The sequence below is a fragment of the Salvia hispanica genome, chromosome 1 (genome assembly GCF_029641045.1).
Source record: "Salvia hispanica isolate PSC_SH4W2 chromosome 1, Shi_PSC_v1, whole genome shotgun sequence".
NCBI lineage: Eukaryota > Viridiplantae > Streptophyta > Magnoliopsida > Lamiales > Lamiaceae > Salvia > Salvia hispanica.
In genome coordinates this window covers 1,767,176-1,791,298 of record NC_142692.1, presented here as the reverse complement: position 1 = coordinate 1,791,298, position 24,123 = coordinate 1,767,176, and the positions used below count along the sequence as shown (strand labels likewise).

Genomic DNA, 24,123 nt, shown 5'->3' with positions numbered 1-24,123 from the left:
ATCTGACGGGACTCCGCCATTATATAATGATTATTTAGGGTTACCCTACTAACGTTTGGAATTTGTCAACTTTTCCTATTTGGGGTTTCAAAGAAAAGTTGCAAGTTGAACTCTAGTTTTTGGCACTATATTAAACATATTAATTAATTAAACATATTATGAATTTATTAGTTGCACATTTCAGACGGATTAGGTACAGGTTTAGGTTCGTTGTATAACCCCTACATGTTGAATTACTACAAGACATGAGTTGTTGTAGGTCAAATTTATTTTCAACTTTCAATGCATAAGTTCTATGTTAGTATATTTATGAAGTTTCCTAGAGGAGAGTACAATGAACATGTTGCATTAATCAAGAAATTAATGTGTATTGTGCCTTTAAATTTTTATGTTTTATTTATTAATTTAAAATAAAATAAAAATAAATGTTAGAATGCACAGTTTAATTATAAGCACACTGCAGAAAGTGAGGACGGGCAACTGCATGTATTAGTTTGATGAGACAAAATCATAAGGCTGCTTCAACCGAGGCATCTGCAACGTCGACTACCAACCGACAAGGAGACGAGATCAACAATAGCAAATTGGTAGGTGGAATGAGGCGGGAGAGGTCGATTGCCCCCTCCATGCGACTAATTTTCCTTTATACATAATTTTTTTTTCATATCCGCCTTCTCCATTTTCTTTTGACATCTCCCCGAAAATAAAAAAATAGTCATATCAGCCCCTTTCATTTCTGAATCATGGATCTGTCCCTGGGCTCACTGGGCAGGCCCTTTCATTTCTGAATCATGGATCGTATCCACCCACTTATACACATATGCAGAAAGACCCCATAAATTTTTGGTATTGTAGTCTAGTCTCCCCACTGTCACATAATTACATATTAAACCTCTTCCGAAATTTGACTCTTAAGAAAGGACATATCTTTTGGAAAATATCAATCTTTTTATTTTCTTAAAATTGCTTTGAGACTCTAGGAAAATTGTCAACTTTGTGTACGAGTACTATCAACTATGTCTATAAATTAAAATGGAAAAAATAATAGGAAAATATCTCAATTAATTACAGATACAATAACTTACTACTATGAATTTTTAAATAGAGATATTGAAACCTAATATTGTGTAACTTTAAAAAAGTTTGATTTTTCTTATGAACTTTGAAATTGACAAATAATATTGAACTTTACCCCGAGTTTGTTATTTCCCACCAATAAAAATTTTTTGGCTATATTAATAGATTGAAGAACAAATTTGGAGGGTACGCTTCAAGAAAAACTATTATCAAAGATTGAAAATCTTGAAACTCTCAAAGTTGTTGTTGAAAATTTACGAAAAAAATGATATTATTGTCGGAATTTTTTCATTGGTGAGAAAAAACAAACTCGGGAAAAAGTTCGTGATATTATTTGTCAATTTTAAATTTCGTGGAAAAAATTAAACTTTTTGAAAGTTACTATATCCCGAAAAACTCATGTTAATTGATCTTATTTCAGTAATTACTCTATCAAAAAGCATATTTTATCAACTTATATTTGATACTCCATATACATATTTTATAAATTTAAACATATGAAAGATATAGTAAAATATAATGAAGGATAACACCTGGTGTAGTGGCTCAAAATCTTCTTCAAATCAGACCACAAAATTTGGAGAAAAACTGGCGAAACAGAGGCATCGGATTGCCCTATCCACCCTATGGAAAGCTTAATTCTTCCCTGCAAAACCATCACCCCCTCAAAAATAGCTGAAATCCCACCAAAACCCGAAATTCAATCGAGGAACACTTCGCCCAAGCTCATAAACGACGCCTACTTAAAGCGCCTATGCAAACTCGGCCGCCTGAGCGAGGCCATCTCCGCCTTGGACTCCTGCAGCTCCACGGTAAAGCCCAGCACCCTCTCCCACCTGATCGACTCATGCGTCTTCTCCAATTCGCTCGATTTATGCCACAAGATCCACTCCCGCGCCAAGAAATGGATGCGCGAGCCCGACCCCTTCCTCGAGACCAAACTAGTCGGCATGTTCGCGAAATGCGGCTCCTTGGACGGCGCGTTCAAGGTGTTCGACGAAATGCGCGAGCGGAATTTGTACGCTTGGTCGGCTGTGATTGGCGCTTTCTCGAGGGAGAAGAAGTGGGGCGATGTCGTGGCGCTGTTTTATTGGATGATGGCGGATGGCGACGTGGCTCCTGACGATTACATGTTGCCCAAGATTTTGCAGGCCTGTGGGAACTGTGGGGATGTGGAGACTGGGGAGCTGATTCATGGGATGGTGATCAAGCGGGGATTGAGTGGCGACATTCGAGTTAACAACTCGATTCTTTCCGTTTACGCGAAATGTGGGCGTTTGGAGTCTGCGGAGAAGTTTTTTCGGGGGATGGTGGGGAGGGACAGGGTGTCTTGGAATACGCTGATTACGGGTTACTGTCATGCTGGGAATGTAGCTGAGGCGCGGAGGTTGTTCGAGTCTATGCAGGAGAAGGGTCTAGAGCCGGATGTTATCACTTGGAATGTGTTGATCTCGAGCTATAGTCAGTTGGGGAAGTGTGATGTTGCGAGGGAGTTGATGACGGAGATGGAGATTCGTGGAGTGAGGCCTGATGTGTGTACATGGACTAGTGCAATTTTGGGTTTTGCACAAAATAATCGGAGGTTTGAGGCGTTGAGCTTGTTCCGGGAGATGTTCTTGGCCGGGGTTGAACCGAATGGAATAACGCTTATGAGTGCTATCTTGTCTTGTTCCCTCGAGAAGGATATTATGAAAGGGAGGGAAGTTCATCTGGTTGCTATAAAGCTTGGGTATGGTGAAGATGTGCTTGTGGGGAATTCACTTGTTGATATGTATTCCAAGTGTGGGAAGATTGATGCTGCAAGACAGGTTTTTGATATGATCTCGGAGAAAGATATCTATACTTGGAACTCGATGATTGCAGGCTATTGCCAAGCTGGATATTGTGGGATTGCAGATGACCTCTTTAAACATATGCAGGAGTCCGGTGTCTTGCCAAATGTGGTCACGTGGAATGTAATGATCTCGGGGTACATTCAAAATGGAGACGAGGATCAGGCTATGGATCTTTTCTACATGATGGAGACGAATGGGGGTGTCAAGCGAGACACTGCCTCATGGAACGCTCTCATTGCAGGGTTCTTGCATCACGGGCAGAAGGATAAAGCATTGAGGGTCTTCCGAAAAATGCAATTCTATGGTGTCAAACCGAATGCAATCACAATCTTGAGCATCTTACCTGCGTGTGCGGATTTGATCTCTATAAGGAAGCTGAAAGAGATCCACTGCTGTGTCCTTCGCAGCAATTTGGAGTTAGAGGTTTCAGTTGCGAATTCTCTGATCGACACATATGCAAAGTGCGGGAGCATAGCGTACTCAAAATCCATATTTGATGCAATGCCATCCATGGATATCATCACTTGGAACACATTAGCAACTAGCTATGTGTTACATGGATTTTCAAGCAAGGCGATTGAGCTTTTCGATCGGATGAGGAAACTAGGGTATAAACCGAACAAAAGCACATTTGCTAGTATAATCTCTGCCTATGGTCTGGCTAAGAATGTCGATGAAGGTAAGCGTGTTTTCTCCCTGATGATCGAAGAATACGGTATCTTACCAACTGTAGACCATTATGTTGCAATTGTGAATTTGTACGGTCGTTCAGGGAAGCTCGATGAAGCATTTGAGTTCATCGGAAATCTACCCATAGATCTCGGTGTCTCTATCTGGTCAGCTGTGCTAACCGCTTGTCGTAGGCAGGGGAACGTTAGATTGGCAATCGAAGCAGGGGAAAGGCTGCTTGAACTCGAACCAGACAATGCTTCCACTCAAAGGATGGTTTTACAGCTACGCGGCTTGTCAAATAAGTCACCAAAGATGAAGCGGCCCCGAGCAAGAAAGCTCCCCGCTGGACCTATCGGGTGTAGTTGGATTGAAGGGGAAAACGCTGTACATGCTTTTGTGAGCGGTGATTTCTCCCAGCTAGACGGTACATGTGTGCGTTCTTGGATAGAAAGCATCGAAGCAAACACGAAGGAATCGAAGCATCAAGAAATGGTTAGCATCCAAGAGGAGGAGAACAGAGGAATCCACAGTGAAAAGCTAGCTTTGGCTTATGCTGTCATCAAATGTGGTCAGCAGAGTATTAGGGTGGTGAAGAATCTGAGAATGTGTGATGACTGCCACAGGTTTGCTAAGCTGGTTTCGAGTAAATATGGCTGTGAAATATATGTATATGACTCCATATGCTTACACCATTTCAAGAAGGGGGTGTGTTCTTGTGGTGACTATTGGTAGGAATTTGGTTCATTTTGTAGAAAGTGTAGACACCATTTTTGTAGGGCAGCTAAGTGCTGTCCTGGCTCATGGAAATAATGAGATAGGAAACCACAAAGTGATCTTTGATTGATTATTTTGTATTATGGATGTCTTCTATAAGGTGCAGCTTTAGAAGCAGTTTGTGCAAAAGTTTTGGAATCTATTTTGTCAAATTGTATTTATATTCCTATTCTGTTATATTTCAGCTGTCAAGTTGTTAATTTGCGGGTATTTTGAAGTTGTACAACACTCAGTATTCCAATTTCAAAATATTTCAAAATACAACTTTGTCTAGGAGTGAGCAAAATACTCCATCCGTACAAAAACAAAAAATAGAGCAATTTGTCTGAGTTTTAATATATAATTAATAAAGTAAGAGAGAATGAAAAAAGTAAATGAGATGTAGTGTTAGTGGAATGATGTGTATGATTATTATTTGTTGAAAATTTTTCATAAATGAATGTGCTCTATTTTTTGTGAACGATCCAAAATGGTAATTGTGCTCTATTTTTTGTGGACGGAGGGAGTATCTGATATCCGAAAATTTGATTTGAACAAAATTGAAAGTCAAAATTCAATTCGGACTTTTTAGATCGATTTGGATCGGATTTTTAAAAAAATTGGGATGTTCAGATCAGATCAGTCAAATATTTTAAAATTCGAAATAATATGAAATATATTTACATATATAATAAAAATGGTTCATAATTATAAACATAACAAGTACAAAATCTTTGTTTTAAACATTTCCAATGGTACTTGGGTATTAGATTTTCGGAAATTGAAATGTACTTTTGAATTTTTGGTATTGAGTTTTCAGATTTTCATACAATTTCAAATTATTTGGATCAGATCGGATTTCATAGTTCGGATTTATGATTTTAGGACAAGATTTTCGGATTCGATCAGAATGCGGAAAAATCTAATCCGAAATCCAAATGCTCACTCCTGCGTCTGACAATAAAAAAAAAGTAAATAATAAACAGAGATGCACATGTATCTACGTCAAGTGATTAGTAAAACCACCGACAAGTAATACCCAATTTAGGACATTAGTTAAAAATTTAAATGTGATGTCTACTTTCTTTAATCCCTTCTTCTTCTCCACTTGCTCTCACTTCACTGAATCTGCTGCCCCTCTTTCTCTCTCTCTCTCTCCTTCCCGATTTACAGCGAAGGCAGAATGGGTTCAGTTTCTCTCAAAATCGGAGATGGAACTGCAAGATTCAAGAGGGCATCCGTCTGCTCCTCCGCAGTGAATCTCCTCATGCTTTTCTCAGTCATCACCACAAATCTGTTCGCCCTCTACGCTTTCACATACCACCCCACCTCTCTCCACCACCACCACTACCCCAAGAACATCTCCCTGATCTCGGAGAAAGTGAGCCTAATTCTCCGGGAGATCGAGTCCTCGCAGAAGAAGCTGGCCCAGATGGAGAAAGATCTCCTGGGCTACGAAAGCATCGATCTTTCGAAGCCCAACATCGCGAAAGAGCTCAAGGAGTTCCTCACCCGCCACCAGCTGCCGCTGGGGAAGGATTCGAGGACTGGGATCACCGAGATGGTGGCGTCCGTGGGCCATTCTTGCGAGAAATCCACCGATTTGCTGTCTCAATTCATGAATTACAAGGTCAATGGGCTCTGCCCTGACGACTGGAGCCTCGGCCAGAGGCTGATTCTTCAAGGGTGTGAGCCTTTACCGAGGAGGAGATGCTTTGCCAAGACAATCCCTAAGGTTGGTTTGCAGCCGTTTCCTGTTTCCCTTTGGAGTAATGTTAGTGAGAAGTCACTTAGTTGGAGTGGAATAGGTTGCAAGAATCTTGCTTGTTTGAATAGTAAGAAATTGAACAGGGATTGTGCTGGTTGTTTTGATATAACTCATGGTTATGAGGCACAGAGGTATGTGAAGCCCAGAAGTAAGAATGATTTCCACATTGATGATGTGTTGGCTATGAGTAGTGGTGGGGTTAGGACAAGTTTTGATCTTGGTGGTGGATCTGGGACTTTTGCTGCTAGGATGGCTGAGAGGAATCTGACTGTGGTGACTGCCACGTTGAACGTGGATGCCCCGTTTAATGAGTTCATTGCTGCTAGGGGGCTTTTCCCCTTGTATATTAGCTTGGACTCTAGGTTCCCATTTTATGACAATGTGTTTGATTTAGTTCATGTAGCTAATGGATTGGATGTGGGGGGTCGGCCGGAGAAGCTGGAGTTTCTGATGTTTGATATTGATCGTGTGGTGAGGGCGGGGGGGCTGTTCTGGTTAGACAACTATTATTGCTCAAGTGAGGATAAGAGAAAGGCTCTCACGCGGTTGATTGAACGATTTGGTTATAAGAAGTTGAAGTGGGTTGTGGGAGAGAAGGTCAATGGTGCAGGAAACTCTGAAGTTTACTTGTCAGCTGTGCTGCAGAAACCGGTGAGGTCATAGGAGTTAGTGAATGGGGATAGATTCAGCTTCGGGAATGTAGAACTAAGCCAAAAGTACACTATTTTTCTTGCTCGTGATTTCTTAAAGATGTCAAATAAGTGTATGGGAATGGCCGGCAGTTGTTGATGCTCGCGACTGGAGAAAGGCGCATTTCTGCAGTAAGTCATATAGTGTTTTCGGTTTTCCTATGCAATATTTGCATCAGTTGGATATATAGATAGCAATTTGATGGAATTTTGTTATTCAATTTTTGTTTGATGTAGCAAGTTGAATTTGTTGGCTCTGAGTTCATAAAACTACCTGCATAAGTCTTGATCTGGAACTAGAGAAATGTCTCTCTTATTTATCAGATATATATATCTCTTTAAAAACTATTCTTATGTGTACATTCTCTGTTCTTCCTGTAGATGTATGTGATGTAATTGCATTGTTAAATTCTTTGGCTGAAATCAGTTTCCCAAACGAAAACTATGTAAAGTTAGGAGCATGTTCTTTACCTTTGCCGAAATTGGTCAGAAAACTATATTTGTTATTCTTGTGCTAGCTTGATATGCTAAGATATTCGGAATATAGGATAAGAGAAGTGAATGACTGGAGAAACTGGGACAAGCACGAATAGAAGAGTCGAATGAGTCAGATGGCCTAAATAGTTGACTTTGTAGTATTTTAGGTGTTTCAGTATGATCAAAATCTGCCTAAATTTCTATTTACTCTGACCATCGATATTATCTATCTCAAGGCTGTTGAGCATTCTTGATTCGTATATCTTTCAGTTCTTAATTCACTAAGACTGTTTTTCAATTGTTAGGAATTATCATTATGCAGTTAATCTGCTTAGAGCTAGGCTGGCCTTAGGTTCATCGATTTTGTTGCTAAAATATGCTGTGCTGAATTTCTTCTTGTTTCCGAAAGCAGAATAACAGATTTTTTTGATCTCTTTATTCTAACATCTGTCTTTATACTTCTGCTCATTTTCATGGTTTTGAACTACTCTGGATTTCTCTAAACAACGAGAGATTCATGAATTGGTATAATGTGTCAAAACCACACTGGCCACACTGGTAGATAGCTGGAAGTATTTAAGAAAAAACTTGAACGTAGAAACATGTAATTAAGTTGATCTCTTTTTACTTCACATAATCGACATGAGACAATGTCTCAGCATAACAGAGTTCACAAGTACATACATGAGCAAATATATAGTAGTATGATTTACGAGAAGTTTAAGTTGCGTGCATTAATGGATGCGCATCTGAGGACGAAGGAGAGAGACTCTTGTAACTGGCTGTCCATGAGTATTCAATATCTGAAAATGATATAGGCTTAGCTTCAAAAACTGTCTCATCCTCAACTTCTTCTTTCACATTGGAGCAAGACATTTGGGATATCCTATAACTTTCCAATTCTGTAGAAACTTCTTTCATTGTTGGTCTCATTTTCCCTTTCAGATTCAAACACCTTTGTGCAAGCCTCGCAACTAAAAGCACCTCTTCCATCCTACCTTGTTCTAAAACTTGAGGATCTAATATTTTGTCAAGGCATTTTTCTTCCGTGCATGTAAGAAATCGTGTTGCCAGGCTTCTGTCATCGTCTGTTTTCCCCATAGATATCGCCCTTTGCCCGGTTAGGAGCTCGACAATAACTACTCCAAAACTATAAACATCACTTTTCTCTGTGAACTGACTCGACTGAAAATACTCTGGATCTAGATATCCGAACGTCCCTTTAACCAGAGTAGTCAAATGAGTCTGATCTGCATTAACTGACCGTGATGTTCCAAAATCCGACACCTTGACTACATATTTTTCATCTAGGAGGATGTTACTAGACTTGATATCTCGATGATAGATAGGCGCGGAAGATGCATGATGTAAGTAGGCAAGTGCCCCCGCTATATCCGTTGCGATCTTCAGTCGCATGCTCCATGTGATCGGAAATTCGTTATTTGGATTGTGAATGAGCTCAAAAAGTGTCCCATTTGGCATGAATTCGTAAACAAGCAGGGGAACCTCGGTCTCTAAGCAACATCCCAACAATTTAACCACATTTCTGTGATTGATTTGCGACAGTATCACCACCTCATTGATGAACTGTTCAAGCTGATTCTCCTCGACCAACTTTGATTTCTTGACCGCCACAATCTTACCGTCGGATAACATCCCTTTATAGACAGTACCTTGCCCTCCACGCCCAAGAATCCGACTTTCATTAAAGTAATCAGTAGCAACCTCCAGCTCTTGTGAGGGGAAAACTTTTGTTTTTCCGAGTGCACCTTCATTGGTTTGCTGATGTAGGAGAAGACCACCATTTCGTTTAAAGAACTTCTCTTTAATCATTTTTTCCCTCCTCTTTTTCAGCATCTTATACAACCCAAAGCACATAAGGAGGAATAGTAGAAACCCTAATGCAGATCCCATACCTAAATGTAGAATTTACTCATCAAAACACATCCTTTATTGACACATGCATTAATGATGATATGCATATAACAGATTGTAAAAAGTAATTTTATGATGTGGTTGATTATAAGGCTGTAATGTTACCTGTCAAGATTATGGTCTTGGACTTGGATTGTGTGACTTCAATACAGCCTTTGCCATCTTTCCTTCCATCACCATAAAATCCCCTTGGACACACACAGGTGACAGAACCAGGAGTATTGATGCACGTTGAATTCAAAATGCATGGATTTGTTGTGTCATCACCACATTCATCAATATCTGTTAGGCCCAATAGCATCACAAGAGTGTCATCATTTTGCATTACTTATCATTAAATCACATCTTTTGGTCTAGTCAATCTCATAACTTTATAAAAATAGTTAATTAAATCACAACTTTTGTACATTTTCAATTATCTCATGCAATTTAAATTTTGATGAAATTTGTTGTACAAAAGCTATGATTTAATCACCAATTAATTAATAATAATCTATAATAGACCATTATAATATAGAACAATACTAAATTTATCCACAAGTTAACCAATAATTTAAATGATAAATTTAATCAACATTTTAATTTTATGAATAGAAAAATGTGCAAAAGTTATAATTTAACTTTTATAAGTTATTGGATTGACTAAAAGTCAACTAAAAGTTGTGATTTAAAAATCTATGTAATTTAACATGGAAAAAGTTGGACACTTAATAATAAAGATCTCATTTTTTTTGACACAGGTTTTAAGGAATTGGATGGATAAGTTAAAGGTGTAATGAGTTGAACGTAATCTAGATGACACCTCTAAAAGTATGGTGAAAACTGAAAAATAATCTTGTACTCCTAATAAGTTACTATCAACCAAAAAAAAAGGTAAGATTACTGACCTTGGCATCCCTGTCCGAGGTAAGGACTGCCTTGGTATCCTTGCAAGCAGTGGCAAAGGTAGCCTCCATCATTTTCATCAAAATCAACACAACTAGAATTGCCCTTACAACCATAAGTAGTTGCATTTGTTTGTGCTACATTGCATTTCTCTTTCCCAATCCTCCAATCTAACACCAACACCGGCTGACTAATTAAATAGAAGTTATTATCTAGGATTGGTGCAGTTGAGTTAGTAAGATATTCGAGTGGGTAATAAGGAGCATAATAATCAGTCTTCTCTGTGATGTAAGCATAGCTGCAAGGGTATAGCTTCCTACGATGCCATTGCCAACTTAAGTCTGTCAAATTTGATTCCAGGTAAGCTATGCCTGCATGTGGAGTTTTTAGAGTTAGAGAATTTCATGATTTTACTTATTTTTGTCAGCTTACAGATAGTCTGATCAGAGTGCACTATGTATACTTATCATTTAGACATACAATTGTCTTTATTCGGAATGTGATGATAAATGTTATGACTTAGCAAATGTTAGCTAACTTTGTGAGACATCCAGCTATATGAAATGTTTGATGTGTGTAGTGTGCTAGTAAACGACACTTAAAAGTTAAAGGCGATGATTACCTCTAGAAATGGGGGTCTGGCAACAGCCCATGGCCGGAACATACCAATCAAAACCTGTAGAAAGCGTGTAGAATTCTGCGCAGGAACCGTATCTGCCACTATGGGTGCACGAGGCGGCGCAGCTGCCGCCTACAAAACTTGCGTGGTTGGATTTTCCATAGGCCACCACCATGTCGTCGCAGCCGAGGGCAGTGAGCACATTCTGCGTCGACAGTGTGAACTGAGTTGCTGACAAATCAATGACCAAGCTCCGGCTCTCCGACGAATTATAGCAGGCGAAGGCTAATTTGGGGTAATTAACTCTAATTTGGGTTAAGTTAAGGTCGTAGATTTCAGCGTCGTTGAGAGCGGAGAGGTATGCTTTGGGGGGATTGGTGGAGACATTGCAGCTGATCTCGAACGATGGATCCATGTAGCAATTTGAGCCAATTCCGAATGGATAGGGAATTGATAAATTCCCACATTGGTCCAAGCATCCATGTTTAGCAACTGGTATGGAATATGCTATAATATAGAAGAAGAAAGAAGAATAAATCTGATGAAGTAAAATATAATACTCCGTTCATCGCGAGTTCCACCATATTTTTTCACCACCTTTTCTTAACATTTTTAAAAACCCGTATAGAAGAGAACTGAGACTCCTGATTGGAGAAAATAGTCATGTTTCATGATCAAATGTTTCATATAAATATAATAACTCAAGTCTAATTATAGCATCTTCAATTATTTACGCTAAATTCAAATATGCGTTAAATAGTGATTTCACTCCAACCATTTATCCTTAATTCAAACTTAAAAGAAGTATTCCCTAATCACTTACTTCCACCTTCCGCCATTTATAATTCCATTTTTACTCAGCACGAGTTTTAAGAAATGATTGATTTTGTTAAGGAAATGCGTTAGTAGAATGTGAGTCCCACTTTTATTTATTAATTTTTTAATAGAATATGAGTATAATGATTTAGTTGAGTGGTGTGATTTACCTCAAATGAGATTTTAAATCACGAACACCTCATATTTTTCCATAGACGGAGGGAGTACTTTTTATACTCATAAAATTTGAAAAAATGGTTTGGAATTGCTTTAATATAAATCCAAAAGTGTTTATATTTTTCTCGTAAAGACCTAACATAGAGGCTTATTCCAACTCCATTTGGGGGTTTTAGTGTAGCATCAGATACACTACTATCTTAACTGAAAATTGGTTTTAGATTTTACTTGACTTAAATCTAATTAGGAAGAATTCATCATTAGTACATACCTTGGCATCCTCCAGTGAGGTAAGGATTGCCCTTGTATCCTTGAAAGCAGCTGCAATAGTATCCTTCAACTTGATATTTATTAACACAAATACTCCTATCTTGACATGCATAAGTAGTGTCGTTGGACAGTTGCTGACTGCAATTCTTATTCCCAATCCGCCAATTGAGCCGCACCACGGGCACCGGCGCCATTGTCGTATCCATGAACTCATCAGAGAATGCCTTCGAGTTATTCCGGAGAAACTCCAACTTATACGTAAAAGCAGAGTGATTTCCACTTGCTGATGTCGCTTCTTGGATAAAGGCGTAGCTGCACGGGAAAACTCTACCACCTACCAACGCCCCACTTAGGTCGGTTAACTTTGCTTTTAGGAAACTGCTGCCTGCAAATATATAAATATCTAAGTTATAAAAAGAGGCGGTCGTCCTCCCTCTATCCCACGTAACCTGATGCGTTTCTTTTCGGCATGAGATTTAAATAAAGTAGATAAGAAAATAAAGTAAGAGAAAGAAGAGAGAGTTTTTAGCCAAAAACAGAAATTACTCAAGTAACTTGAGACAATCCAAAAAGGAATGACTCAATTAACTTGGGACGTAGGGAGTATTAGATATGGCATAGACAGAACTTATAAAATTGTTGGGATTCGGGAAAAATGAACAGTTTTGGGAAAAAAAATACTATCTTATCCCTGTTAAGTATTAATCCTCCATAATTTTGATCTTCTAAAGTGATGAATATAATGAAATATGCATAATAAGTATAATTTTGATCATATGAATTTTGATTCAAATATAACATTTGTTTTTATTATACACTAAAAGAGTAGTCTACCATTACTTTTAAAGATAACAAAAATTAAGACACATTTATTAGTATTTGAATTTCTTTTAAAATGAGTATAATTTATGATGCAAAAAAAAACATTCTTAATGCTTATATTTATGTACCTAATTTTAGTCAGAATACTAACAATAAAAATATTTTATGAAACCTTAATAGTATAATTAGATACAGGCATCAACGTCCTTAATAACATTAAAAATTGTCCTTAGCGCATTGTTGTTAAGAGTGAGAATAAATATTAATTATGAGTACTGTATATAGAAATGACTTAATTAGTGGAAATGAAGGAGTAATAGTAACAGATTGCCCCGACGATATATTTCAACATTGAAACCGCCCATTTTTGGATAGTGATATTATCTGTTTGATTTTTATTAATTTCCTTTATCTGATTCCGCTCTAAATAATGGTCTCGTTCAGCCTTCATTGTGTATTCTTGTCCTTTCGTCCATAAAAAATAATAATTTCTTTTGTGATAGCATGAGTTTTAATGAGAAATTAGTAAAGTAAGAAAGAATGAAGAAAAAGATGATAAAATAGGAAAGGGAAAGAGAAAAGGTAAGAGAAGAAAATGGATAAAACAAGAGACAAAATTTCTATTTTTGAAATATGACTATTTTTCGTGGACATTCCGAAATGGTAAAATAAGATTATTTTTCATGGACGGAAGAGTATTTTTTAAATATAACAATAATAATGATCAACTCAATTATTGGTGGTTAAATTATTTTTAGTTACAATTTCGAGATTTGTTTCCTATAAAAAATTTCAGTATAAATCAAAATTGCTGCTATAATAAGTAGGAGAAATGTTCATAGGGCGACACTATGTGGGCGTGAGGTGAGCGACTGCTGAAGTGTTTACTGAATCTTCATTTATTTAAGGAATTTTCCTTAAATATTCTCCCTCTTTAATAGTTACTCCCTCCGTTCCGGATAATTTGGGTCACTTTGATCGGGCACGGATTTTAAGAATTCTAATGAAAAGTGGGTTGAAAAAGTTAGTAGAATGTGAGTCTTACCTTTATATATTAGTTTTATAATAAAATGTGAGTACGGATGAGTTAGTGGAATATGGGGTCCACTATAAAAAATGGTAAAAGTGAAGTGGGACAAATTATTTGGGCCGAACCAAAATGGAAAACTGGGACGAATTATCTAGAACGGAGGGAGTATATATTTTATTGTAGTGGGGCCTTCAATTTTCTCTCTCACATGCTTATGAGTGATAATGCTCCACAGATAGTCAAATGAAGCAACACTAAAGAGTGGACTCCCTCCGTTTCTACATAGTTGAGTCATTTTACTATTTCGGGAAGTTTCTTCATAGTTGAGTCGTTTCTTTATATGATAACTTTTTCCTCTGTCTTACTTTACTCTCTCTTATTTTATTTTCTTTACTTTATTCACTTTATACTTTATTCTCTCTACCTTTTCCCCTCTCTTACTCTTTTATCTATTTATTTAACACACCCAACATTCGTTTCTAAAACTCCGGATCGAAAAGTTCCGCCTCAACTATGAAGAAACGGAGAGAGTATTTTACTCGACGATTTTATAGGCAATTACTGACTTACAGTAAGTAGGACTATGTAATTTTTGTCTTTTGATAGACTCCTGCAAAAGTCTGGTAGTCATCTTCACTGTCCCCTTCCTACCCACCTTCTTATATGCAAATTCTACTTTTTTTTGAATTTATTGAAAATAATATCTCCAATCTTAAGATTGAACAAATTATGATCGACATGATTTCAAAAATTTGATTTTGGTTGTCGAAGGAAAAGGAACGAGTTCAAATTAGATGACCATGGATGTCTCTTTACAAAGCGCAATTTTTATAAAATAAAACTGCAAAAGTTATCTGATTTTCAAGAAATTTTATGATTAGTTAAGTTGAAACTTGTGAAAATTAACTGCATAAAAATATTTGGTTTCCAATTGATTAGGAATATTTGACATTCATTAAATCCAGGAAGCAAAGCATTCACTCCATGGTGAAAAAACACTCACTAGTCACTCGTATGGAGAAGAAGAATGTGTGAGAGAGAGAATCGAAGGCCCACTACAATAAAATATACAACTACTTCCTCTGTCTAACAAATATTGTCCCATTTTTCCATTTTCGTTCGTCACACAAAGTTTGTCCCATTTCACTTTTTACCATTTTTGGTAGTGTACCCCATATTCCACCAACTCATTCACACTCACCTTTTATTATAAAATTAATACTTTAAAAGTAGGACCCACGTCCCACCAACTTTTTCAACTCACTTTTCATTACATTTCTTAAAACCTGTGCCGAGTCAAAGTGGGACTATTTTTGTAGAACAGAAGGAGTATTAAAGAGAGAGAATATTCAAGGAAAATTTATTAAACAAATGAAAGTTCATTAAACACGTCAGCAGTCGCTCACCTCACGCCCACATAATATCGCCCCGCTGAACATTTCTCTAATAAGTAGTAGATCAAACATATAAAAACACAATGAAAGTAACAGTAAAAAAAAACCTAGAAAGGAACAGTAATACTAAAATATATTGAGAGAGGTTGAAAATTACCTCCATTAATGGGGGCACGGCAACAACCATTGCCGAGCACCGACCAGATACCGTTATCCGGGCAGTAGCCCTCGCCGCCGGTGTGATTCCTCTCGCCGCAAAACGAGGCGCAGCTGCTGCTCCCCACAAAACTCCCGTTCGGCAGCTCAGTCCCCATCACCATACTGTCACAGCCGATGACGGTCAGCCAGTTATCCGACGACAGCGTGTACTGAGTCCCCAACAGATTCAGGGGCTCATCGTGCGGCTCATACTCGGGCAAGCCGTAGCAAGCGGACGCCACGAAGTTGGGGTACTTGACCCGAACGTAAGTTTCATTTATTTCGATCACTTCCTTATCAAGAATGGTGATGTACGCTTTTGGAGGATCCATGGAAGTTATGCAGTTGATGTTGAAAGACGGGTCGAGGGAGCAATCCAGTCCGACTCCAAACGGATATGGAATCGATAGATTCCCACACCGGTCCGGGCATCCGGGTTTAGCCACTGGACCGGTCGAAATGAATGGCAGAAGAAGAAGGATGATCAAACTGATGAGGACAACTGAAATTACTTGGAAAGCCATAATTTGGGAAATTTTAATGGTGGAAGTAGAATATGATCACTTGTGATTGCTTTTAAGTTGATTTTTCCAACATATGTGTGGTCGATGAACCACTGCACGTACAATCTTGCAGATAGAAGAAGAATTAAATTAGCTCATAGTCGACAGTTAGATATTCCAATTAAGTAGCTATCCAAGTTGATTTTTCCAAAATATACTATATGGTCGATGAACCGAGTCAATTGGTCACAATCTAGTAAGCAATTCTACCAAATACATGTCCAAGTTTTTTAAACTGAGAATCAATAATAATTCCTTATCCTGGGATGACTCGAACCACAAATATATTAGATGGAGGAGAAGCGTAAACCCGAAACATGAGCAAACACGACGAAGACTTTCAAGTCAACTTCTATTTCATAGTATTATATACTCCTTCCGTTCCATAGTAGTGGAGACATTTCTTTTGGCACGGATATTAAAAAAAATTGTGTTAGGTGGGTAAATAAAGAAAAAATAAAGTAGTAGTAGAAATAAAAAAGGTTGAGAGATGAAGAGAGAATAAAGTAAGAGAGAGTAAAGTTAGTGAGAAGAAATGTGTTTTTACTAAAAAAGAAAAATTTAATGATGGAAGAAGAATAAGAATATGGAAATAGTATGAACTTGTGATTGCTTTTAAATGGTTATGAATTATGATTTTACGCTGGAGTTTTATTAGAGAAGGAAAAATTCTACTCAGCCACTATGACTTTGTGTCATACTATCTCATAAGTGACTTTTCTATTCACCAAGAAAGAAAAAAACACACTCTTAGTTATCTAAGTTGATTTTTCCAACATATACGTGATCGATGAAACACGGTCAGTGAGTTATAATCTTGTAAGAAATTCTATTGAATACTTATCCAAGTTACTTTTAAGAAATGAGAATTAATAATGGTTTGATTTACCCTGTGAAGACTCGAATCTCAAATTTATTGGATGGAAGAGAAGCATCTTACTATTGAGTAATGCTTCATCATTATTTAGTATCCCAAGTTGAGGCCAATATCATCCACAAAGTGAATAACACGAGTAAACGCAACCTAGACTTCTCAAGTCAACTCCTGTTGTTTGTTCAATAAAAATTAATCGAAAGCAATCAATATCAACACTTCAAAAGCATAATGGCTGGATCATCACTTGACTCATATATTTATTTTTTATCAGTATAATCTTTGTTGAGTGGTTTAACATAATTTAAGAGAGTTTGTCTATATATAATCATGTCATGTATTTGCAAGCCAACTGTTAAAGTTTCATCTCATGATGGCTAGCTGGAAGTAATTAATAAAAAATTTGAGTATAGAAACTTGTACATATAAAATCTCTTTTTATTTTACATTTTCGACACTAGACAACTTACACGTGAATATCTCAACACAACAGAGTTCACCAGTACATACAAGAGTAAATATATAGGATTTACGAGATGTTTAAGTTGTTGTGGGCATTAAGGGATGTGCGTCTGAGGACGAAGCAGAGGGACTCTTGTAACTGGCTGTCCATGAGTATTCAATATCTGAAAATGATATATGTAACAGCCGCCTTCCTAGGGTACAATAAATGCGGCGACTGCTACCAAATCGGACTTAAAGAATTCAACATACGCTAGGGTTTCATTTAATGAGTTTTGACCAAGAGTTTAAAGGAACTATCAGAGCATTTAAAACAACGACTTAACCTAGAAGCTTAAAGAAGAAAAAGGAAGATATCATAAATTACGATCAGAAATCTCAAGAGTATGACATAGTTTCCAAGATAAAAACCACAAGAAAATCTGAGGCCTCTAAACCGAAAGGAAGATGCAAATATCCAAAAATAATCATAAGTGTTTCTAAGTAATTTCAGTGGAAAACGACCAAGAGAAAGTGCAGCTATGTATGAAGACACAACTACGCTTGAAGTTCAAAGACATCCAACTTAATTAGTTAATATGCTCAACACCCGCTACCGCTCGTCATCGTCCAACCTGCACATAAGGAAAACACATGCAGGGCTGAGTATTTTGAAATACTCAGTGAACTCATTGCCAAAACGTTTTATAAGTTATGCCACCCTTACCATGGTGGACTCGAGGTTTTACACTTTATCAAAAATAAAAGATCAACGAGTATCACAAAGATATTTTTAATAGACTGGCCAGTCAAACAACTCCCCATTTTCTCAACAATTCATCAATCACAATCTTTCCATAGTGCGACGAAAGTGTGGCCACAATTTTCGCCCACGAGACAGGCCGACTAGCAAGGACGGCTCCCGATCCCCTCGTGTACACAGCCTGGTAGTGTTTGAGGCCCGTACTCGGACCCGAATTCGTTTAAACATATCCATAGCCATATAGCCCAATGGAGCGAACTCACAAACTAGGCATTAGGCGCACAATATCACAACAAAACAGACATATGCATGACATAACAGTTAAACCACCCTTATTTCTCCACATTCATAAATTTGCACATAAAAGAGTTTAAGAGTAAAGCCCACCTCGGCTGCTTAGGTTTCAAGTATGTTCTTTCCTTTGTTATCCGGCTTCGTAACTGAGGTTTCACCTTTTTAATCATATAGGCAAATATCACAAATCAGATTCAACACAAACTCCTAACTCATGCATGTCTCAACACTTTCCCTTTTCCCATCGATCTATTTTAGCATCATTAATCAATCAAGACCATGTTCATCACATAAGTTCCATTCACACCTCAATTCTAGATCTAACATCAACATATATCACACAAGAGTATTTTGCCAACATACACACGACACACACACACACACACACACAACACGCACGCACACACACGCCACATGCATACATATTTTCCATATCCCTTTTATCCCACTTTCACTCAAACAAGATGTACGAGGATCCAAGAATACCGATTAATCGGTTAGAAAGAAGAGGAATCGAGTAGAAAGAAGAAGATAAATATAAGGATACCTTTTTGAGAAAAACGAACGGTAGAAACGAAGTAAAGACTTGGTTCTTCAAAAATCTTGAGGCTCAAACTCTAATTCTTCTCAAAGGATGAAGGATTAATGGAGTAAAGTAAAAGAAAATTGAGAGAGAGTGGAGAGGAGAGAGGGGGCGTGTACTTTGGGTGGGGGGCAAAAATTTGATGGCTAGGTTTAGGAGTTCCTCTTATTTATAGTGCTCAAAAAGATCTTTAGAATATTTGGTAAGATTTTATTCTCCATAATTAAATAAATAAATATTGTGAAGTAGGGAAGAATAATTAACAAAAATAGATCCTAGGGCAAAATCTCATAGTTTTCGAAAATTAGGCTCTTTAATTAGCCAAGATTTGTTTTGGTATATTTTACGGAGTAGAATAAAATATCACGGAGCAAAATAAAAATAAGAATCCTCCCAACTAGGGATTGAAATAGGTGTTCCCTATGCCTTTTAGATAAGGCATATATTTTTAATATTAACTAAAATAAGATAAGGCAAGATCTCTTGAGGTATGGAAAGATTTGGTAGAATATTTAAATTCTAGGTATGGAAGAAAATCAAATAAGGGATTAACTAAAATAAAATAATTCTTTCCTTCCCACAATAGGTGATTTTCGAAAATCACCAAGGAATAAGGGGGCTCGATTTTTCCCAATAAAATAAGGAATAATTGGGTTTTGGATTTAATTTGGATAAATATCCCAAGAATTAAATTAAATCCGGAAAAATAGAATTCCTTCTCCAGAAATCAAGGGGTTCGAAAATCTCAAGAATTAGGTGGCTAGTATTTATGGAAATTTTCTCTAATATTCTCACTCACCCTTAAACAAATAATTCACCTCATAGATTAATAAATCACACGCCACATCACATAATCAACAAGTTTGACTTTTCAATCTTCCAACGCAAACCCTAGACTCGACTCGGCCATAGCATCTCATGCAGTAAATGCATTTACGTCTCCACGTCATCAATAATAAATTCTAGGGCTCTAAAATTAGAATTCGGGAATTCGGGATGTTACAATATAGGCTTAGCTTCAAAAACTGTCTCATCCTCAACTTCTTCTTTTACAATGGAGCAAGACATTTGGGATATCCTAAAACTTTCCAATTCTGTTGAAACTTCTTTCATTGTTGGTCTCATTTTCCCTTTCAGATTCAAACACCTTTGTGCAAGCCTCGCAACTAAAAGCACCTCTTCTATCCTACCTTGCTCTAAAACTTGAGGATCTAAAATTTTGTCAAGGCATTTTTCTTCCATGCATGTAAGAAATCGTGTTGCCAGGCTTCTGTCATCGTCTGTTTCCCCATAGATATCGGCCTTTGCCCGGATAGGAGCTCGACAATAACTACTCCAAAACTATAAACATCACTTTTTTCTGTGTATTGACTCGACTGAAAATACTCTGGATCTAGATATCCGAATGTCCCTTTAACCAGAGTAGTCAAATGAGTCTGATCTGCATTAACTGACCTTGAAGTTCCGAAATCCGACACCTTGACAACATATTTTTCATCTAAAAGGATGTTACTAGACTTGATATCTCGATGATAGATAGGCACGGAAGATGCATAATGTAAGTAGGCAAGTGCACCTGTTATATCCGTTGCGATCTTCAGTCGCATGCTCCATGTGATCGGAAATTCGTTATTTGGATCGTGAATGAGCTCAAAAAGTGTCCCATTTGGCATGAATTCGTAAACAAGCATAGGAACCTCAGTCTCTAAGCAGCATCCCAACAATTTGACCACATTTTTGTGATTGATTTGCGACAGTATCACCACCTCATTTATGAACTATTCCAGTTGACTCTCCTCGACCAACTTTGATTTCTTGACCGCCACAATCTTTCCGTCGGATAACATCCCTTTATAGACTGTGCCCTGCCCTCCGCGTCCGAGAATCCGATTTTCATTAAAGTAATCAGTGGCGACCTCTAGATCTTGTGAGAGGAAAACTTTTTTTTTTTCCGAGTGCACCTTCGTTGGTTTGCTGTTGTAGCAGAAGACCACCATTTCGCTTAAAGAACTTCTCTTTAACCATTTTTTCCTTTCTCTTTTTCAACATCTTATACAACCCAAAACACATAAGTAGTCTATAAACGTGACTGCAGATCCAACGCATATGGTATGTTTCCATATTATTTGAACTTTGTTTTCAAGTATGCTTATACCCATCCTTTCACAAATTGTATCCACAAGCTCATTGTAGGATATACATTCGTCCAACATAATGAATCCTGATGAGAAAGGAGGATCTTATGAAATAACTGGTCCGGAAATTATCTTTCCACCCCAATATAAATTGACACACCACGTCACAGTATCTGCAATAACGTAGCACAAAAATAAATATGTATTATTTTTACACTTATCATTATGTAGAAGAAACTTTATACATCATCAATATTTTTGTAATTAGTTACACAACAATGTATACTTTCATAACAATCCATCAAATATTGGTCAAAAATTATGTATACTAACCAAATAGGAGGACTAATGAGTGGAAGAATAGGCCAAAATCAAAATGTTCTCTCTCAAATCGCCGATTGGGTCGTCCCGGGCAAGGTTTCGCGCAGCTTGATGGTTTTTCGCATTTGGGATGGGTAAAGCATTAGGGTTCGTCATTTTGGTGAAAAACTGGACTGATATATGTGTCCGCGATAAAACGCCAACCATTTTGGCGTTTTTAACTAAGACACGACAATGAATATGGCGTTTTTATAATATATATATATATTTTTAATATGGTTTATTTTGCTAGAATGAGGCTTAAAAACGCCTACTGAAAAGGCGTTTTAATAAACGCGCCAACAGCATTGGTGTTTTTCCTGTATTTAAAGTAATTCGAAAATAAATTATGACAAAGTGGGTACATTTTCGTTATTGTAGTAGTAGAGTGCCCCCAACATCCGATTTTCTCCAGACTTGGTGTCATACTGTAACTCTCAAGTGACTTTTCTATAACTAACCTTTCAGTCATCTAAGTTGATTTTTCCAACATATGTGTGGTCGATGAACCACTTCACGTACAATCTTGCAGTCTTGCAGATAGAAGAAGAATTAAATTAGCTCATAGTCGACAATTAGATATTCCAATTAAGTAGCTATCCAAGTTGATTTTTCCAAAATATATACTATATGGTCGATGAACCGAGTCAATCGGTCACAATCTTGTAAGCAATTCTACCAAATACGTGTCCAAGTTTTCTAAACAGAGAATCAATAATAATTCCTCATTTACCCTGTGATGACTCGAAACCCCAAATATATTAGATGGAGGAGAAGCGTAAACCCAAAACATGAGCAAACGCTACGGAGACTTTTCAAGTCAACTTCCGTTTCAAAATAATATTTGTGTGTTAAATAAAGCAATCAACATCAACAATCAATATATATTATGACTGGATCATGACTTGACTCATATTGTAATCAATATAATTAATCTTTTCTGAGTGTGATTGTGTTTTGTTTGATATGCCATACCTCATGCCTCATGGCTCATAGTTTAACATAATTTTGACTCAAGCCTCCGCACCTACCTCTTAAATTTTCATTTCATTCTCTATTGAATTTGTAATATGTAGCAAAACCACACTTATGACTAGCTGGAAGTAATTAATAAAAAACATGAACATAGAAACTAGTACATTGAAGTTGATCTCATTTTATTTTACATTTTTGACACTAGACGGCTTACACGTGAATATCTCAACACAACAGAGTTCACCAGTACGTACAGGAGCAAATATATAGGATTTACGAAATGTTTAAGTTGTTGCTAGGGGGCTTTTCCCTTTGTATGTTAGCTTGGACTCTAGGTTCCCATTTTATGACAATATGGTTCATGTAGCTAATGGATTGGATGTGGGGGGTCGGCCGGAGAAGCTGGAGTTTCTGATGTTTGATATTGATCGTGTGGTGAGGGCGGGGGGGCTGTTCTGGTTAGACAACTATTATTGCTCCAGCGAGGATAAGCGAAAGGCTCTCACGCGGTTGATTGAACGATTTGGTTACAAGAAGTTGAAGTGGGTTGTGGGAGAGAAGGTCAATGGTGCAGGAAACTCTGAAGTTTATTTGTCAGCTGTGCTGCAGAAACCGGTGAGGTCATAGGAGTTAGTGAGTGAGAATAGATTTGCAGCTTCTGCAATGTACAATCAAGCCAAGTACACTATTTTTCGTGCTCGTGATTTCTTGAAGATGTCAAATAAGTGAATGGAGTGGCCGGCAGTTGTGGATGCTCGCAACTGGAGAAGGTACATTTTCTGCAGTAAGTTATATAGCATTTTCCTATGCAATAGTTGCATCAGTTGGATAAATAGATAGCAATTTGAAGAAATTTTATGGTTCAATTTTTGTTTGATGTAGCAAGTTGAATTTGTTGGCACTGAGTTCATAAAACTATCTGCATATGTCTTGATCTGGAACTGGAGAAATGTCTCTCATATTTATCAGATATTAATATATATCTCTTCGAAGACTATTCTTATGTGTACATTTTCTGTCTTTCCTATAAATTTATGTAATTTAAGTGCATTGTTAAATTCTTTCGCGGAAATCAGTTTCCCAAACAAAAACTATGTACAGTTAGGAGCATATTCCTTTTTAAGTTTTACCGAAGTTGATTCAGACACTTGTGGTAGCTTGATATGCTACGATATTCAGAACATAGGATAAGAGAATTGGGTGACTGCAGAAACAGTGACAAGCACGAATAGAAGAGTCGAATGAGTCAGATGATATAGGTAGTCAACTTCAGTAATTTAGGTGTTTCATTATAAGAAAAACTAACTGTATGATCAAAAATCAGACTAAATTTCTATTTACTCGGCTATCTAGATTGTCTATCTTTAAGAGCATTCTTGATTCTTTTAACCATTTTTTGCTTATATTTCACTTCTTAATTAAATTCACTATGACTGCTTTTTGATTTGTTAGGAATGTTCATTATTTAGTTACTAGTTATTAATCTGCTCTGAGCTGGGCTTGCTTAGGTTCATCGATTTTGTTGCTAAAATATGCTGTGCTGAATTTCTTCTTGTTTCCATTAGCAGAATAACAGATTTTTTTATCTCTATATTCTAGCAATCGTAGTTATAGTGCCGCACATTTCATGGTTTTGAACCACTCTCGATTTCTCTAACCAACGAGAAGTTCATGAATCGGTATAATGTGTCAAAACCACACTGGTAGATAGCTGGAAG

General features: G+C 37.3%; 3 protein-coding genes, 1 long non-coding RNA gene and 1 pseudogene across 5 annotated transcripts; 2 read left to right on the top strand and 3 right to left on the bottom strand.

Moving 5' to 3' along the window:
* Window positions 1-1,613: 1,613 nt before the first annotated feature.
* Window positions 1,614-4,510, top strand: LOC125185631 (Pentatricopeptide repeat (PPR-like) superfamily protein). Its single transcript, XM_048082189.2, has one exon. The coding sequence runs from the start codon at window positions 1,704-1,706 to the stop codon at window positions 4,314-4,316; it is 2,613 nt and encodes an 870-aa protein (XP_047938146.2). The 5' UTR covers window positions 1,614-1,703; the 3' UTR covers window positions 4,317-4,510.
* Window positions 4,511-5,421: 911 nt separating this feature from the next.
* Window positions 5,422-7,142, top strand: LOC125217529 (S-adenosyl-L-methionine-dependent methyltransferases superfamily protein). Its single transcript, XM_048119049.2, has one exon. The coding sequence runs from the start codon at window positions 5,521-5,523 to the stop codon at window positions 6,766-6,768; it is 1,248 nt and encodes a 415-aa protein (XP_047975006.2). The 5' UTR covers window positions 5,422-5,520; the 3' UTR covers window positions 6,769-7,142.
* A 734-nt stretch (window positions 7,143-7,876) lies between these two features.
* On the bottom strand, window positions 7,877-16,055 carry LOC125224203 (wall-associated receptor kinase-like 8). Its single transcript, XM_089062870.1, has 6 exons — window positions 15,377-16,055; window positions 11,975-12,358; window positions 10,714-11,217; window positions 10,094-10,462; window positions 9,312-9,488; window positions 7,877-9,187 (listed from the first exon to the last, which is right to left on the bottom strand). Exons 1-6 carry the CDS (start codon window positions 15,939-15,941, stop codon window positions 7,992-7,994), a joined length of 3,195 nt encoding a protein of 1,064 aa, XP_088918996.1. The 5' UTR covers window positions 15,942-16,055; the 3' UTR covers window positions 7,877-7,991.
* Window positions 16,056-17,256: 1,201 nt separating this feature from the next.
* On the bottom strand, window positions 17,257-20,827 carry LOC148933051 (wall-associated receptor kinase-like 1; annotated as a pseudogene). The gene is made up of 2 exons (XR_016134741.1): window positions 19,946-20,827; window positions 17,257-17,495 (listed from the first exon to the last, which is right to left on the bottom strand). The product of XR_016134741.1 is annotated as a wall-associated receptor kinase-like 1 (transcript).
* On the bottom strand, window positions 17,508-19,057 carry LOC148933052 (uncharacterized). The gene is made up of 3 exons (XR_016134742.1): window positions 18,900-19,057; window positions 18,446-18,510; window positions 17,508-17,930 (listed from the first exon to the last, which is right to left on the bottom strand). It is a non-coding gene; the product is annotated as an uncharacterized LOC148933052 (long non-coding RNA).
* Window positions 20,828-24,123: the final 3,296 nt, after the last annotated feature.